Below are 17,789 nucleotides of genomic sequence, written 5' to 3' on the forward strand. Positions count from 1 at the left end.
GCCTGCCTGTCTCTGTTATACTTATACCATGGCCGTGTCCCCATCCCTCCTGACTCTCCCGTCTCGCTGTCCCTCTCAAAGCTCACTCCCACCTCACAGTCTTTGCATTTGCTCTTCCTTTTGTTTTTGTTTTGAGACAGGGTCTCACTCTGTCACCCAGGCTGGAGTGCAGTAGTGCAATCTTGGCTCATTGCAGCCCCGACTTTCCTGAGCTCAAGTGTTCCTTCCGCTTCACCCTCCCGAGTAGCTAGAACTACAGGTGTGTGCCACCATGCCCAGCTAATTTTTGTATTTTTTGTAGAGATGAGGTCTTGCCATGTTGCCCAGGCTGGTCCTGAACTCCTGGGCTCAAGCGTTCTGCCCACCTCAGCCTCCCAAAGTGTTGGGATTGCAGGCCTTAGCCACTGTGCCTGGCCCTTGCTCTCCATTTTGCCCAAATGTTCTTTCCAGAACTTCCCCTGACTGGCTCCTTCTTAGAACCCAGGTCTCAGCCCAGATAATCACATCTCCTCAGAGAAGCCTTCCTTGACACCCAGATTAAAGGAGCTCTTCCTATCACTTCCCTCTGCTCTATTTCCATTATCACACTTGTCACCGAAATTATCTTGTTTATTTTTGTGTGTTTCTTATGGGTCTCCTCCACTGGGAATACCATTCTTTTCACATTCTGAAGATATCATAGTTTTTGTATTTACTTGCTTCTTTTTTCTCCTATACTAGAATGTGAGCTCTAGGAAGGCAGGGATTAATGGAGTTCACAGCTCCATCCCCCTAGTTTCTCACACAGTTCTAGCATATAGTAGATGTTTAATAAATATTTGTTGAATGAATAATTGAGTGAATGAATTAAGAAATTGAAAATGTGTCCACAGAGTGAAAGTCGACTTGGGGAAAAAAGTGAGTGTAGTATTGGTTGTCATTAACAGGAAACAGAATGCAGACAGGGAGGATCAAATCTGCATGGATTGGATCACCCCTGGATTATTGTACTTGGCTTTCAAAGTTACACTGCCACAAGGACCAACAGTGTGGACAGGAAACTAACCAAATTGGCACATGGGGAGAAACTTAGAAAACCAGAGGTGGTTAGCTTATAGAGACAAAAACATTCTGGGAGGAATTGTTGCTGTCTTGCTGTCTTTCACTATCCAAAGGGGTATCGAAAGAAAAAAGACATAGATTTGGCTTGGAGTACTAAGGGCAGAATCCAGATCAATGGGAATTAGTTTGATAGAGACATATTTCAGTGATAGAAAGCAAAAGGTCTTTTGAGGGGGTTCATAGCAAGGGAAGGGGCAGCAAAGGGAAGTGGTAAGCTCCCCATCTGAGAAACTGTACCAAGTGGTACAAGTGCACCACTTGGCAGGGACACTAAGGAGGGGATTCAAGCAGTGGAAGATGGCTCAAAAATCTCTTTCAAATTTGAAATGTCTAGGTTCCTATGATAAATAGGCGCAGAGTCAAGAAAAAGAAATTCTGGCCAAAAAGAATTGTAGAATGCACTTACCTATCTACCACAATACAAGAAAACACCACCAAAACCAGGTCTACAAATTAAGCAGCAGAAAGACCAGCTGAGAGATATCTTGTGCACCTGAAGGCATTCTAGAAACAGTAAGAACAGCTCCCTGGCTTTTCACTCTGTGTATGATCATTCAGTACATGGGACTCCCAACTATTTTGACTATTCAAAGATGCCCCAGATTCTAAGACAGGACAGCCGACATTATTGCCTCAGGGCCAAGGCGGTCTTGGGTTTCATTTCTGAAACTCTACTACTTCCTAACTGCAGGAGCTTGGGCAAAGAAATTAACCCCTCCAAACCTCAGCCACGTTATCTGTAAAAGTAATTTCACTTATAAATGGAGGGGTGGGGGTAGCAATTGAAACCAGAATGGCACAATGTGATAATTATTGAAACTCAGTGATAGACACATAGATATTCACCATATTATTATTCTATGTGTTTGAAAATTTGCATAATAAAAAGTAAAAAGAGATGGAAAGTTTAAAAGAGTACCTACCTCATGCAATAATTGTAGAGCTTAAAGAAATGATCACATCTGAATTGCAAGGAATTTTTACAAATCTGAATTATTACCATAAATGTTTAAATATCCCATTTAATCATTCCAACAACCCTACAAAATGTATAGTATTAATCTCCATTTGGCAGATGAGGAAACCAAAGTTTAGATAAATTAAACAGTAACAAATTCTTCAAATGGCATGGGGCTGAAATGGAATCTGAAACCAGAGTTATCTGACTCCACCAGCACACCGCCTTTATTTTAAGAATAGCTCATTGTGTTCTATTTGGTTGACAATTAGGATATCATTTATTCATCTAAGTCATTGGTTTCCTATCTCTTTTCTCAATAGCAGAAACATGTTTTTCAAATTCAGCCCTACTCAGAACTCTAGTAAGTAAAACTGATAAAAGCTAAACAGCTCTGGCTGAAATGGATTTTGGGGCCCAGCAACCAGCCCACTTGACTCCACAGTGACCCGTGAAGCACCTTGAGGTATATGGAGCATAGTGTGAACCCCAGATTGAAGCCAACAACAACAACAAAAACAACAACAACAACAACAAATCCCAACCTGAAGAAGTACATGTTAAGAGCAGCCTGATTTGTATAATGCATCTTTCATTTCCCTGTCTCCCATCACATTGGATCCTCATTATCAACTCTGAGGTAGACAAGGCAGCGCATATCACCCTCAATTTGCAAATGGGGAAGTAAAGGCCAAATGGAGTTAAGCAGCTGGCCAAAGGTGCACCAGTTCAATTTTCAGCCAAGTGCAGACTGGAAGTCGAGTCTGTCTCCATTAACTCTGTGTGACCTGGCAAAGAGGATGCCATCTACTGGAAATTGCTACTGACCCTTGGTCCACAAAGTGGACAATCAGCTTCTTGGCCATTGAGAGCAGAGCACAGCCCCATGGGCCCTCCTACCAAGGCCCTGTCCCAGAGCAGATGGCAATGAGCAGGGGAGAAGGGCTCAGTGCCACTGAAGGGCCTGACAGCAGGATTTTAGCTGTAGATGGGCCATTCCTGTCTGAGTCTTGTCATGCTGAGCACAGGGCAGGGAGGCAGGACTAGCCAAAGTGCCTTCCACCTTCATCTGCAGTAAGTAAATGAGCCCACAGAGGGACAGCAGGTAGTGCAGAGCTGGGTGTCATTTACACTTTGCTTTTCTTCTTAGCTCTTGCTTAGGCATCCCTGAAACCTGAGGCAGCTGATAAATGCCTGAATGGCTCCCGAACTCCAGAGCATCTCTGAACTGAGCTGTAGCATGTGTTGGAGCAGGCAACACTTAATTATCGGTTAGTCTTTAATTAGCTCTTAATTATTAACACTTAATCCATCTGTAAAATGGGGACACTAATACCTGCCTCATAGGGACTCTGGGAACATTAATTAAGTTTACAGTTCACTTTGAAGATGCAAAACGTGAAATAAGTGCTCAACGGCGGTATTAATAACCACAGCAGATTTACTTTCTTTTCCTAATTTCCCTTTTTCCTCTCTGCTCCTTCCTTTCCTTTCGAATATCCATCCTCAACAATATCTGCCCAACTTTGCCCTGATGGAGAAACACTTAGCTCTGTGTTTCCCAGACACAGGATTTCCCATCCCGGAAACGGGCTATTTACAGCCATCTTCCCGCACTTTAATTTTCTATTATGTCCTCTGAATATGTCAGTGCCTTCCCAGTAAATATTTTGATGTGTGCTCTTGCAGCAGCTTCTGTGGAGGCTGAATGGGACAGCTGCTCCCTGTATTAGGGAATTCCAGATGTGATTTAAAACCATCAGACTCATCCATGTGAATGCCTAGCCTTTAGGTGGGAGAGGGGAAGGATCTTCTAGTTGCTTCTGGGGAAAGCCACAAGCCATATAACCCTTAGCCTTAGCTAGGGTGGTTTTTCAAGGACCTCAGATTCACATGCGTTTAGGATGAGAAATGTCTGCTTAACCGGCTGGTGAAGAGGCAGCCTGGAATATAGCCCTAATCTGACTCTTCACCCACGAAACTTCAGAACTTTGGTCAGCTCTTCTATAAAGCTTGGACAAAGGACCATGGAGGGGGCAATATACAGCCTTTAGGGTTTCACCTGCCTCAACAGTGGGCCAGAACATTCCCCCAGAAGGTCAGACTTCATCTCCTCCCTCCTCCCTTGCTGCCAATGGAGTAGGGGGGTACTTACTCTTCTTGAAAGCTGAGCTCATTGCCTCTTAGAGTTCCAACCACAGGGACAGAGAGCTGCTCCATGGAGGCCCAGGGCTGTGAGACCTCAGGCAGGCCTTGAACTCTCTTCCAGATTTCATGGCAAGTCTTGTCTAGGCTGTCTTGGGGTGTGTCCTCGTGGATCCAGATGTATCTGGGGAATGGGCCCAGGGCGCAGGGGCCCTTGGCCACCAGGGCCGAGGGTGAAGGAAGCCCATTCCCGCTGGCCATCCTCCTCCTCTCTTTCTGGAAGCCCCTCTGTCCACCCAGGGCTAGAACACAACCACCACCACCCTTCATTCACCAGAAAGGGAGATGAGGATGGGGCTTGGCAGAAGTGGGTCAGTTCTGTCTGGCTTTCGCTCCAGCAAGGTGGTTAGGTTCAGAGGCCTTCTATTTGTGTGGGAGGGGTGGGTGGAGGACAGCTTTCTTTTGGGGAGGGGAGGGCTTATTTTGATTTGTTTTTATTTGCTCTTTCCTGACTTTTGCCTCCCTCCCCCTGTCCCTTAGAAGAAAATATTTAAAAGTCAACAAAAACCAGTAGCTTAGGAACAGTGGAATGCTGCGGAGCTCAGGAACCAGGCGCCTGGGCGGGCAGAATGACATCTGGGAACAGCTGGAAGGGGAGGGCTGGCTCTCCCCACAGTCCCTGGCACTGCCCCCTTGCGACGCCGCCGTGACAACTTTCGGCGCCTGGGCTCAGCCCATGCTGTCCCGCTAAGCCACGCGGAGGACTGGGTGCGGGCCTGGCACCATTGTAGGCACTCGGGGGGCGGGGCCCCGCAGGAGACGCTCGCCTGGGCGTTCCCAGAGAGCCCCTCGCAGAGCGAGCGTCAACGGCCCGACTCCTACCCCCGGCCCAGGTCCTGCTTTTCTCTCGCCCTACCCCTCCTGCTCCCGGTCTCCCGCTGCTGCTCTGCCGCCCCCGGAAAGAAGGGATGAGGCGTGTGTGGATGGGCCCACAGCCCTTAGTCCCCGGCCCCCAGCAGACCCCTGCCCCAGCCGCGCCGCGCTGCCAGGCGGGCACCGGGAAGGGCCCAGCGGCTCAAGAGCGCTCTGACTCGGCAAGGCAGGCTGGGCCGGGCGGCTCCCACCAATTTGCCTGCCAGTAGCTCCCACACCCTCGCCGTCGTCGAGCGGGGGAATTCTTTCTGTGGGTTTCAAACGCAACGGCTCGGTGCGCGGGGCGCCCTGGGTTCGGAGCCCAAGACCCGCCGGTGGGGTGGGTGGGGGTGGGGTCCAAAGGACCCCAGAGCGCTTCGGGGGATCAGAAGTCAAAGCCAAACGCGCCGCCGCCCCACTTCGCCGCTCCACACAAATCTCAGCTCCTGCCTGGGGGCCCCCCGGCAACCTCGATTTTAATCCTAACTGCCATTTTATGGGGCGCTTGCCCTGTGCCAAGCGCTGGGCTCACATTCAATCCTATTAAAGCTCGTGAAATTAGTACCACTTTTTATTATCGTTCTACACGGGAGGAAAGCGAATCTCAAAGTCATAAGGGATTGCGTCCAAGGCCCACTGAGAAAAGGGAAGCTGAGACTCAGACCCCAGCACTCTAGGCCTGATCTAGCCCTTGACCACTGAGACAGCTTCAGTAGGTGGGTAGGAGCAGGAGTAGGAGGTCCGAGGTGCAGGGAGAAGGGCTAAGTGAGCTGTTTGCTGATCAACAGGCCCCTACCCTCACTGAAGCGGCTTCATTCAATTGGGCACTGACACAGTACCTCTGCTGAGGGAGACTTTCTGGTTCCGAGAGTCAGGGGGTTGCTTCTCTAGTAATTCCCCTGAAAAGGAAAAGCAAGAGGGTGGAGAAGGAAGAAAGAAGAATGCACACAAATAGAGGAAGATGGCAGTCTATAAATGCAGGGCTGGGTTGAATCCTGACACTCATTTCCGAGCTGTGTGACCTTAAGAACTTTCTGAACTTCTCCCATCCCCATTCATAATTCCCCCAGTACTGATGCAACCCCTCCTCTGTGCCCGATGAGTTGCTGGGCACTGAAGAAGCATAAGGGTGGGCAAAAATGGCATGGTCCCTGCTCTCCTGGAGCCTGTATACTAGCGAGGAGAGATCGATGCAAACCAGCCAAGCGAGTAAAGCAGCAATAATTACAGATGCAATGGGACTCTGATGGAAAATAACTATTAGGTTGGTGCAAAAGTAATTGCGGTTTTTGCCATCACTTGCAATGGCAAAAACCACAATTACTTTTGCACCAACCTAATAACAAAGTGAGGCATTAGGGAGAAGAGGGGAGGCAATATTCCATGGTGGTCCAGGCCGACTTCTTTGAGGAGAAAAATTTGAGAAGGATGAGAGGAATTCCTTTTCTGTAAAATGGCGTTAATAAATTATGAGGATCATGTTTCTGGCACATAGTAGGCACTCAAAAAATATGTGTTGGATGAATTAATGGTATACTGTATGTAAAGTGCCTGGTATACAGTAGGTGCCCAATACGCAACCTTGCTCTTTACAGAGGGGCTGAGTTCCTGGAAATGTTTACTCTAAATTTTGAAATCTGAGCTTCATTCTCCTTTGATTTTCATTACAAAACTGAAGATGTGTTCCTTTGGGGAAAATTCCGAGGGCCTAGACTGAATAAAATTATAGTTAAGAATGTAGAAAACCTTTTAAAATAGTGTATTTAAAGGAAAAGTGATCATTTCTGATGAAATATTAATAGTTTTAAATGTCACTCAGTGTTTGTGCTGCTTGGCATTTGGTTGGCTAACACCTAAGCTTAGAGCAGAACGCCAACGACCCTGCACTGCCCAGGCCCCAGGATTCTGGAAAGTTAGCCAGCTCACTCACTCTTCCTGTTCCCTCTCCCCCTCAGCAGGAGACCAGACAATGGGGGCTAAATCAGAAAGGACTGCAAAAAAAAAAAAAAAAAAATCAAATACAGCAGGGATAGGGAACAAAGATAGAGCATGTTTTTAGAGTGCACAGACGAGATTTCTAGAAAATTCTGCAAAAATCTTAAGTGATGTACTTAGAAATAGTATAAAGCTATGTCCATATGGTAGCCACTAGCCACATGGGGTTGTTTTAATTTTAACTTTATTTTTATATAAATTAAATGAAAAATTCAGCTCCTCATTTGCATTAGCCACATATTATGTGCTCAGTAGCCACATATGGCTAGTGGCTACCATATTGGACAGCACAGAGAACATTTCCTATTATTAAATACATATTTTCAGGAACCAGAGTACCTGGGTTCAGATTCTGAGTTCACGTTTTCTGGCAACGTAAGCTTAGGCAAGTTACTCTGTGCCTTGGTGTATTAGTTTGGTAGGGCTACCATAACGAAGTCCACAGACTGTGTGGCTTAAACAACAGAATTTTATTTCCTTGCCATTCTAGAGGTTAGAAGGCCAAGATCAAGATGTTGGCATTGTTAGTTTCACTCTGAGGTCTCTCTCACTGGCTTGCACTTGGCTGTCTTCTCCCTATGTCCTCACATGGTCTTCCCTGTATATGTGTCCCTGTCCTAATCACTCCTTTAAAGGACACCAGTCATATTAGATTAGGACACACCCTAATGGCTTTTTTCTTTTTTTTAATCTTAGCTACCTCTTTAAAGGACTCATCTCCAAATACAGTCACATCTGAGGTATTTGGTTTAGGATTGCAGCATATAATTCAGCCCACAACATTTGATTTCCTAGTCTGTAAAATGGGATGATAATAAAGAATACTTTCTTTGTAGAATTACTACAGATGTTCTATTACTAACCAATTGCTTAACACGTGGAAAGTCCCTCGAACAACAACTGGCAGATAAATGTGTTATACAGTTGTTTGCTTGTTGATTACACTGAAATGCATGCCTTTGGAGCTTCTGAATAGCAGCTTTTGTGTTTTGTGTAGACAGGGAGAATTTTGTTGTACTGGGGAAGTTGTTCTGTGATGGAGAAACAAATTCACATAATCACTTACGCCTTTCCAGGCTTTGTTCATTTTTGAGCACCCATCATGGGTCAAAATTGTGAAAGACACAGGGATTAGAGATGATGAAAAAGATGTCTACCCTAGACAGAATCACCTAGTGAAGGAGGCGGGGCAAAGCATTCCATAAGTGCCTGGTGCAGAGCAGTGTGATATAAACTGACTTATTCCAGTTTCCATCCAACATGGAGTTATGTTCCTCCAACACATGTATCTATGCCCAGCACTGTTTGAGGTGCTGAAGATAGAGTAGTGAAGAAGATGAGTTTGGTCTCTGTCTTTTTTAGAGTTTAAAGTGAAGCATTTAATGGTCATGGACACCATTTAATCTGTAAATTATTTTTAGCTTGGAAAACTTCTTGAATTCCCCCTGACTACATTACCCTGGGCAGGTTGGTTTAACCTCAATGTCTCCATTTGCTCATCTATGAAACAGAGACAATAAAATACTGACCTCATAGACTTGTTTTACGATAATGAAATAATACATGTAAAGTGCTTATAATAGCTTGGCTAATGTATGTATCCAGTGAATGTTGGCTATCATTATTTAGAATTCTGGGATTCTTAGCTTTTCTCTGTGGAACCAGGAAGGCCTAAGGAGGAGGCAATTATCCTTACCTCCCACCCAGTCAAAGCCTTTTCTCATCTGGCTTTCATCTCTGACACAAACATGGCTAGGCTGGAAAACTCAGAAACGTGAGAATGGCCTAGGCTCTTTTACAATCATCATATAGCCCCTAAGGCTGCTTACTCTTGTAGGTCCTTTTAGGTTCCTCATCTAACATATTTTAAACACACCCACCTCTCACCATAAAAATAACTTTTTGGCTATAGAGGAAAATTGAAAGGATTTTTGCCATTTTGCTTTTGAAAGTTTTTGGCCATGAGTAATTTATTTAATTTGTGATGGGCTGTGATTTCTCACCAATCTTAGTGCCTACTCGAGAAATCTTGTGCAGTGAGAAAACTCCAACCTACAAATTGTTACCAAATGCAATGAAATTTTTATGACTACTAAATCCAACAGTTAATGAAGTTGACATAATGTTATACTCTGCATTTAATTAAATATTTACTAATTTCCATGTGGCAGTGTTCTTCTTTGCATTGTGGGACTAATCATACAATGTTTAGGACTCAAATGCTTTTGTAGGTCCCTAAAACCCAGAGGGACCCCCATTCCCATGCGAATAATGCTCAATGGGTCCAACTGCCCAGAGGCAGGATCCATGCATAGGAGTATCCCAGGCAAATATCTTGGGGAATTAACCATCACAGCTAAAGGAAGAGGAGGTTGCAGCCATGTTTCATGGGAATGGGCCTCCCCCTCATGTTGTCTCAGCAACAGGACAGGGCTGCAGAGCAGCCAGCCATTTCTAGGACTTTGGAAAGGAACCTTGAATATTCTGCAAGCAAAGCTGTGACTCTGTGGCTTCTCTCTCCTGGCAACACCATCGGTGATCTCTGCCATTTCTTGGGGGTTTTTCCCTTACTATTGCCTTGTTCCTTGCCCACATGAGAGGAGGCAGTTAAGAGCTCGGGTGGTGGCAGCTGACATACTTGAATTGGAATTCCTACTCTACTACTTGATAAAGGTGGCTTTGTATATGCTTAACTTCTCTGACATTTCTTCATCTGCAAAGCTGTAAAAACAATAGGTTTGGGGTAGGAAGAAGGTTTAAATATGGAAATGCATGTGAACTTCTCAACACAGTGCCTGGCTTATGGTAAACTCTCAATAAAAAGAAATGTGTAATTATGATTATCACTAGCTATTGTTATTGAGAGCCTAGCAACGTAAAAATGGCAGCCTATGAGATCTCCACTTAAAGTTAGGGAAAAGGAAGGTCCTAGATGACAGAAGAAAAGAATATGGTGGTGGCAGTAGTGGTCCAGTGAGGTAGCAACAAAGTCAGAATTCAGTTGGCTTTCCTCCTGCTTTGGTTTTTCTGCCAGACCCCAGTAGTGATAGGTATGCCAAGGATTCCTGGCGAGGCCCTTTATGGGAAACCCTTCAGCTAGAAGCTTTATATTTTGCCCTTCCTTCCATAGCTTGCATGCCGGGACATTGGTCACTAAAATGCATTCACTTAAGACTTCTTCTACCTTACTGCTGAGAAGATTTGAGGCAGCTTTCAGATTAAAAAGTACAAACTACAGCATCAAAGAATAAAGGAAGAACTGACTCTAAGGAAAACAGAAACAGTTGCTACTTTCCAGCACCCGAACTGGTCAGGCCGCATGGAGGTAATAAGGCAATAAAACTGGGTATTCTTATTTGTCAGCTAAAGCAAAAATGGAAACACGTCGGGTGGCAGAGTTTTTGTTTTCTGACAGCAGAAAATACACATCTTCATCTGCAGAGACAAAATGTTTCCAGGAAATAACCCCAAGCATGAATTCATCATGAGTCCTTGTATAAAGGACACTGAGTGACATAGTGGGCAATATATGCAATTCTGTTTTCATAAAAGACAGAGATGCTGTTAGGTTCGTCAGTTTCTCGCATCAGGGTTCTCTGAAGACAGCGTAACATTAAATCATAACTCAGTGAAGGCATTTCTTTAAGGAACTCAAATAATGAAGTCTAGAAGAGATACCTTTGGGTCCATTCCACAAACATTACTGAGCACCTACTTAACCATCCATCCATCCATCCATCCATCCATCTGTTTATCCATTCATCCAGCAAAAATTCCCTGAATGTTCACCATGTACCAGGCACTCTGAATGGCACTGACAAATACTGCTTGTAAGAACTGTCACCTGGACTGAATTTTGAAGGGCAAATAGGAGAAGGCTAGTCACAGAAGGAGAAGGGAAGCTTTCTAGGCAGAGAGAACAAAACACAGAAGGATCCAGGGGAAAGGGGAGAGAAAGCATGGCTCATTGCAAGAGTACAAGGGTGTCAGAATGGCTTAGAGCTTAGGGATTCGGGAATAGGGAGATCTGAGGCTAGAGGGGCTGGCAGGGACAGATGACGGGGGCTCTTGTAGGGAGGGTCTAGCAGGGAGCTTGGATTTTACTCTGTAGGCCATAGGGGAAAGTCCGGGGAAGACAGAGGAGGTGTGAAATCAGGTGAGTGTTTTAAAAAGATAGCTGGTGGCAGAGAGGAAGATGCATTGAATAGGGCAAGAGCAGAGATGGGCACTTGTTACTCAGTTGTTGTAAGTAACCTGAAACATAGCCATTGTGGACTCTGGTTAGAATCTGGGAGGTGTCTAGGAGGCAGAATTTGGAGGGCTCAGTGATGGCTTGATGTGGGGACTGGGCAAGATGGGAGTCCAGGATAAATAGGTTTCTGGCTCAGGATCTGGGTGGATGTGGAAACTGTTCCCTGAATTGGGGAGCTGAGCAGAGAGGCAGGCTGGGGTGGAGAACTAGAAGTGGATAAGCCCAGGTCTGAGCAGGCTGTGGTGGAAGGGGTGGGGTGGGGCTCCTATGAGACATCTGAGGAGAGAGAATGCCAGATACAATACAGACCCTGGGACTTGGGAGAAAAGAGGTTTCCATCCTAGAGTTGCCCATCCACCAGCAGGGACAAATAAGAAAGCCAGGAATTATGGAGAGACTGTTGAGTCAGAAGAGAGGTCTATTTCCACCCCACACCCTTCCTTGGTACCCTGTGAGTGCTGCAGATTTATACACTGTGTCCTCCCTCCCTGAGCTGGCCCACTCTGTGCTTTCTTCCTAGAAAGTGCTGGTTCTCACCTGCCCTTTCCCATAGGCTGAGCTAGGAGCCCTTCTTATTTCCATCACATGCTATATCTCTTCTGGAGTAATCAATCATGCTTTGCTGTTTAACGCTCTTCTCAATAAACTCTCAACCCCCTGAGGACAGGGGCCATGGGAATGTCTTATTCTTCTTTATATTTGTTTCCTCAACACCTAGCACAGACTCTGACATGCAGCTCAGTGTGGCATGAACAAATGAATGAAAGAGTAAGTGAAGAGTAAGTGAATGACTACACAAGATACTATGCAAAAAATGAGCAAGCCTGCATAAAAGTATTGCTAGTTGCTGTAACAAACTCCAATATTTCAACGGCTTAACACCCTGTTTTGTCACTGGCATGAACTCTTTTTCCTTATACACAAATGAAGAATTTTCGCCAAGAATGTCAGAATTTGGTGACCACAGCATGTGGTAGCACTAGAGGAATGGCCTAGGCTGTGGGCCCCTTCTCACTTCTCCCTCCTGGTTTCAGAAGCCCACAGCCTCACCTTGGTGTGGTCTGGGCTTTTTCCTCATGAAGCCCCTCTGTCGCCACTCCTTGGGCAGCAGATCACTGCCACCTCTATGGTGATAGCCTCGCCCTTGGGAGATACTCGCTTTGGCCTGATCATGCTCATGATTTTAAAATTGTGCCCCATTTGGGATCCTAAGCTTTTCCTCTGAGCCCATCTTTGTCCTGTAGCCCTTCTCTGCAGCCCTGCCTGCCCCTTGGCCTCTATTTCTGCCCTCGCATTGCTAGAATCTCCCATTTGCTCTCTCTCTCTCTCTCTCTCTCTCTCTCTCGGCTTCAGAAGGCTTTTTGATCTTTTCCTGGGTCAGAATGAAAATTTCAGGGCATCAAGTCTACAGCTCCTCCTTGAATGAGGCAGAGTTCTCCAGAGCATCAGGCCTTGTATTCTTTCTAAATCAAACTCTGATTTTATCTGGATATTAGGCTTATCTTGGCTAGTCACTAGACTGCATTGGGCTTTTTTGCAATGTGATATTGTAAAGACACCTCAACCCACGGCTGCCTGTTGCTCATAGGGAGAATGGGAGGGGCAGGCAGGGAGCCAGCACTGGGGGCTGGGCTGGGCTGAGACCCACACTCTCCTAGGCTAGATGGGGGTAGGCTGTTATGTCTTTGACTCCTGCCTCTCCATTGCCCTGCAGATGTTTCCAGGGTCCCCATCTCTGCCTTTGCCCCCATGTTTCCTGGCTCAGACTACTGCAGTAGTCTTCTAAGTGGTACCCTTTCCTTTCTTACCCTTTCCTCACAGAGCAGTTAGAGTATATGTCAGGCCACATCACTTGGCGTCTCTTTCCCAGAAATGAAAACCTACCTTTCATATTCAGAGCTGTCTACTTTTCACTAAAGGAGCCATGCTATACACAGAAAATAAATGTAAACAGATATCTCTTTACATATATTTTCTGACTGTCAAGCGTCTCTCTCCTCCCTCCATCTGAAAAGTCATCTCCTCCTGTTATAGAATGAATTGTGTGCCCCCCCACCCAAATTCATAGGTTGAAGTCCGAACCCCTAGTACTTCAGGATGCGACCTCATTTGGAGGTGGAGTCTTTAAAAAGTCAGTTAAGTCAAAATGAGGTCATTGGGTTGGGCCTTAATCCAATATGACTGGTGTCCTGATTAGAAGTTTGGACACAGATATGTACTGTGGGAACACATGTGAGGACACAGGGAGAAGAAGGCAGCCATCTACAAGCCAGACAGAGAAGCCTCAGAGGGAACCAACTGTGTCGACCTCTTGATCTTGGACTTCCAGCCTCCAGAATTGTGAGGCAATACATTTCTGTTGTTTAAGCCACAGGGTCTATGGTACTTTGTTGTGGCAGCGGCCCTAGCAAATTAATACACCTTCTATTTCTCACTGGCTAAGAATAAAATGCAAACTCCTCGCCATCTCCTAATAGACCCTATGTGATCTGCCCCACTCCCCATCTCCCATTGCTTACCTCGATCCAGCCCCATCCTCCTCCTCCTGGCCCCCTTTCCTTTTTACAGCCTTGCCTGTGCTCACTATACCAAAAGCTCTTTCCCCAAATTTGCATGGCTGCCTTGCTTAATTCTATTATTATATTAATTAATTAATTAATTCATAGATAGATAGTCTGGCTCTGTCACCCAGGCTGGAGTGCAGTGGTGTGATCATGGCTCACTGCAGCCTTGAACAGCTGGGCTCAAATGATCCTCTGGCTTTAGCCTCCTGAGCATCTTGCTTAATTTTAGATCCCATCTTCCACCGTTGCCATCTCAGAGAGGCCTTCTCAGACCATCTCCTTAAAGCACATCCCCATATTGTTTCTCCTAGCACCATAAACTTTCCTTTCGTATCATCCTTAATTAGTAACTTTATGTGTATTTGTATACATATTTTCTGCCTTCATCAAGTCAGGGACTGTTCACTAGGTGTATATTCATTGTCTAGCACAGCACCCAGGCACATAATGATGCTCAATAAATATTTGTTGAGTAAATGAATCTTCATCTTTTTAAGGTCTTTATCCATGTCTCAGGTTCCAGACCAAATCCTACTTTCCTTCTTAAATTAGCCTTCTGATCCCCCAAGTCCAGGAAAAGCTCACTGTCTTGACATGCCTCTCGGTAGCATGCCGGTTCTTCAGTCATGGTGATTATCGCTGTCTGACGGTATCAGTTACGTGTGGGTTTCCACCTCTGGCCTGCATCCTCCCGAAGCAGGACCACACACTGTGCACCTCTGCAGGGCCCACAGCACAGCCTCGCTCAGGGCCCCCGAGCACAGAAGGCGCTCAGTGAAAGCATGTGGACCCAAATAGATCAGAGAGCAGGAATGGCGGAGGATGTGAGTAACTGGGCCTTTTGCAGGGATAAAATAGGTGCCCCGCCCTCCACAGCCCCCAGGGAGAAGGATGACAAACGCTCCTTTTGCCCGGGAAAGCTCTGGGGGTAAATCTCATCTGCCCGTTGCAGCCACAGAGCAAAGTTCTGGAGCTGAGAAGAGGGTAAGAGAAAGCCCATTGGCCTGCAGCCCCAGAATTACAGAGCAGCCCAGACTCTCTTCTGCCCAGCTGTGGGCTGCACAGGAGGCCTGGGCATCTCTGCCAGTTCCTTTCTCTGGAGGAGAACCCCGCCTCCAAGAGAGGGGTAAAGTCGGAGCTTAGAAGCCAGGAGCCCACCCCCAGGCAAGCCCAGCTAACAGCCCCCAAGGCCACCACCACCACTCACTCCCGGCGTAGTCAGTCCCTTCCTCCTCTCCAGGGCTGGTGGGAAGGCTGAGCCCTCTCTTTCGGGGGCTGAGTCTGGACAATGGGAAGGGAGAAGCCCCCTCCTCACTGCCCCGGGGACATAAAGCAGGCCTTTCACTGAGGAGTTCTGGCTGCTTCGGTTGGTTCTTGGCACCCAGCAAGGCGGCGTCGGGAGGGGCGGGCATACAAGCGTGTTGGGGGTGGGGACCAGGCCCGCGATTCTGAGGAGGTTCGCCCGCCCAGGGCCACCGGGCTGGCTCCCCAGCTGTGGGATGAGCTCATGCAGGGAAACCGGAACAACTTGGGGTGGGGGGAGGGAGGAAGAGTGGCATCTAGGAGGCTGCGAAAGCGTGGCTCTGGGGAGGAAGTTTTTCATGGGGAGTAGGGACAAGCCTCCACTCCTCCAGCCCTGCCCCCGCCCCCCAATTCATATCGTCAACTCCACAGCCCCTCTTCACACCCTTCCTTGGATGGAAATTCCTGGCCACGCTGACAGCCGGCCAACCTGGGTCGCCAGCCACCCCCAGCCTGGCTCGCCATCCCTACAGTCCCTCTCCACACCCTTCCCCGGAAATTCTCAGGCCCCACCGCCCGCCGGCCACTGCCCCCTTGGCCACACAGATGCCAACGCTCCGTTTTGGCCAAATCAGGCTGCCCTAAGCCCGGAGCACAGCTTCTCTGGGGTGTGTCGGCAAAGGGGGCGGGGGTGCCCATCGCAGGTGCCTTTCCACTGCACGCGCCAGCAGGAGCCTCCTCTCTGGACCTTGCCCCTCCCAGTTTCCTCCAGCCTCCCCCCATGAAGCGTCTCTTCCCTCTCGCCGAGAGTTTGGCGTAGACAGCGAAGGAGCCATCGTGACTGGCGGAGAAGCCTGGAGTAGACGAGACAGAGACGGCGACCGAGTCGGGTGGGGGATGGGGTGGGGACCGACACTAAGCCCTTGGGGCCTAGAGGCAGCCGCTACTGGGGAGAGGTGGGGAGCAGCTCACGTCCTTGGGAAGAACTCTCTTGGTTTGGGGCCTTGGCTGGGAGGAGGAAGGGGAGAGGAAGAAGTAGGATCCGATTATTTAAATTTGGGGATAAATTGTACTAGTAACTCTTGCACCGTCCTTCCACCAACCTCACTCCCCACCCCCAACTCGCGTGCACACAGGGACCGCCTCTGCCACCCTGAGATTTTTGTCTTAGGGTAGGAGTGGGACCGCACTGGGTCAAATGAACCGGTTCCCCCCCCTCCCCACCCCACACACAACCCCCCTCCACCGCCCTCCAATTCTTAACCCTGCCTCTGTCTACGCACACACGCCCCTCTCCTGAGATGGGGTAGGAGGCTATTGTGAATGAGGCTCATAAGCATCGCCCCCGGCCCTAGATGGCAAGTTCAAAGCCACCACCCAAGATCAGCTGGTAAGAGCCAAGACTTGGGGAACGCGTCCTTCTTTGGTTACCTTTTCCCAGACAGGATTCCAATTTCCAAACGTGGAAGAGGTGTGCGTGTATGTGCCTGTGTGTGTGAGTGCGTGTGTCTCTGTCACTGTGTGTGTGTGTGTGTGTGTGTGTGTGTGTGTGTGTGGAGAGGGGGGTGTATTAATGGGTGATGTTATAAATGAAAACAGGAGGACTGAACTTAAAAGAAACTGGTCAATTGCAAAACAAACATGGATAAACAACCCTTTAGATGTAATTTGTGGTTTATCTGGAGGTGGAGGTGGCGCTGAAGAGGAACCCCCGCCCCCCAATATTTTTTCCTTAGCTGCGCCTCCACCCCCAGCATTTGGAGCGGCGGAGAAGCGGCTCCGGAGTGATTAATCCGGGGATAATTCACCCCCTCCCGCCCCCCGGCGCGAACCCCGCGAAGCGGGATTGGAGCGAGTCATTTCCGAGAGCGCAGCGCGCCTCTCCCCGGCCGGGCGGACACTTGGTTCATTCCAGCCGCAGAAGCTCAGGGCTCCCGCGTACCGGGATTTTTTCCGAGCAGAAAAAAGCTCCAGAGCTCTCCTGACCTCCTTTCTCCTCGGCGGCGAGCGGAGCCTCTCCCTCGGCGCTGCCGGCTGCGCCATGCCGCGCTCGCGGGGACGGGAGCAGGGGCGCTGCGGCTGCCCCGCGGGGAGGGCTCGCGGCGAAACCGGGATTTCGGCGCTTGTGCCGGGCGTCGGGAGCCGCTGGGGCCGCCCGCCGCCGCCAACGCCGCCGCCTCTGCTGCTGCTGCTGGGCTGGGGGCTGCTCAGCGTCTCGGCCGCCGCGGGTGAGTCCAGCCGCGCCGAGGACCCAGCGGCCGCCGCGCGCCCCACCCGAGCCCCGAGCCCACCCATCCTCGACCCGGTCCCAGTCCCTCCCCCCGCCTCTATCCCTGCCTGAATCTCCCACCCTCCCAGTTGCCTACTCTCATTCTCATCCCTGCCTCCGTCTCCCACCCCACCCTCAGCCACGTCCTCACCTCCACCCTCACCCTCACTGCTGCCCCAACCCCAGCCGCAACTTGGACGGATGCGGCCGGTGTGGGGGCCTGGGAGACAGACATCCCCGCCCGGGGTTGCGGGGCACCTGGTCTGTGGCTTCAGTTTCTCCAGCCTCCCAGCCCCCAAGGTGCTAGGCTTTTTCCCGATAAACTTTCCGGGAGCCCTACTCCCCCGGCTC

The 17,789-nt window shown here is 48.6% G+C and overlaps 2 protein-coding genes across 7 annotated transcripts in view; one reads left to right on the top strand and one right to left on the bottom strand.

The window, feature by feature from the left end:
• Window positions 1-16,737, bottom strand: part of C1H1orf94 (chromosome 1 C1orf94 homolog) — a 52,944-nt gene extending 36,207 nt beyond the window's left edge. Inside the window, exon 1 of one of the 2 annotated variants that reach the window (XM_008964992.5) lies at window positions 16,601-16,737. Coding sequence is in view for 1 of the 2 variants with exons in the window: in XM_003812550.6 (XP_003812598.2) it covers window positions 4,215-4,534 (320 nt within the window). In the remaining variant the exon portion in view is untranslated. Of the gene's footprint in view, window positions 1-4,214; window positions 5,636-16,600 lie in introns of those variants that run through there. The other variant, XM_003812550.6, reaches the window with a different exon arrangement.
• A 153-nt stretch (window positions 16,738-16,890) lies between these two features.
• Window positions 16,891-17,789, top strand: part of CSMD2 (CUB and Sushi multiple domains 2) — a 643,453-nt gene continuing 642,554 nt past the window's right edge. For 3 of the 5 annotated variants that reach the window (XM_034960735.3, XM_063593001.1, XM_055095658.2), the window contains exon 1: window positions 16,995-17,397. In XM_034960735.3, coding sequence (XP_034816626.3) covers window positions 17,211-17,397 — 187 coding nt within the window. In that variant the 5' untranslated portion in view covers window positions 16,995-17,210. Of the gene's footprint in view, window positions 17,398-17,789 lie in introns of all 5 variants that reach the window. The other 2 variants (XM_034960731.3, XM_055095664.2) reach the window with 2 other exon arrangements.

Source organism: Pan paniscus, chromosome 1 (genome assembly GCF_029289425.2).
Source record: "Pan paniscus chromosome 1, NHGRI_mPanPan1-v2.0_pri, whole genome shotgun sequence".
Lineage (NCBI taxonomy): Eukaryota > Metazoa > Chordata > Mammalia > Primates > Hominidae > Pan > Pan paniscus.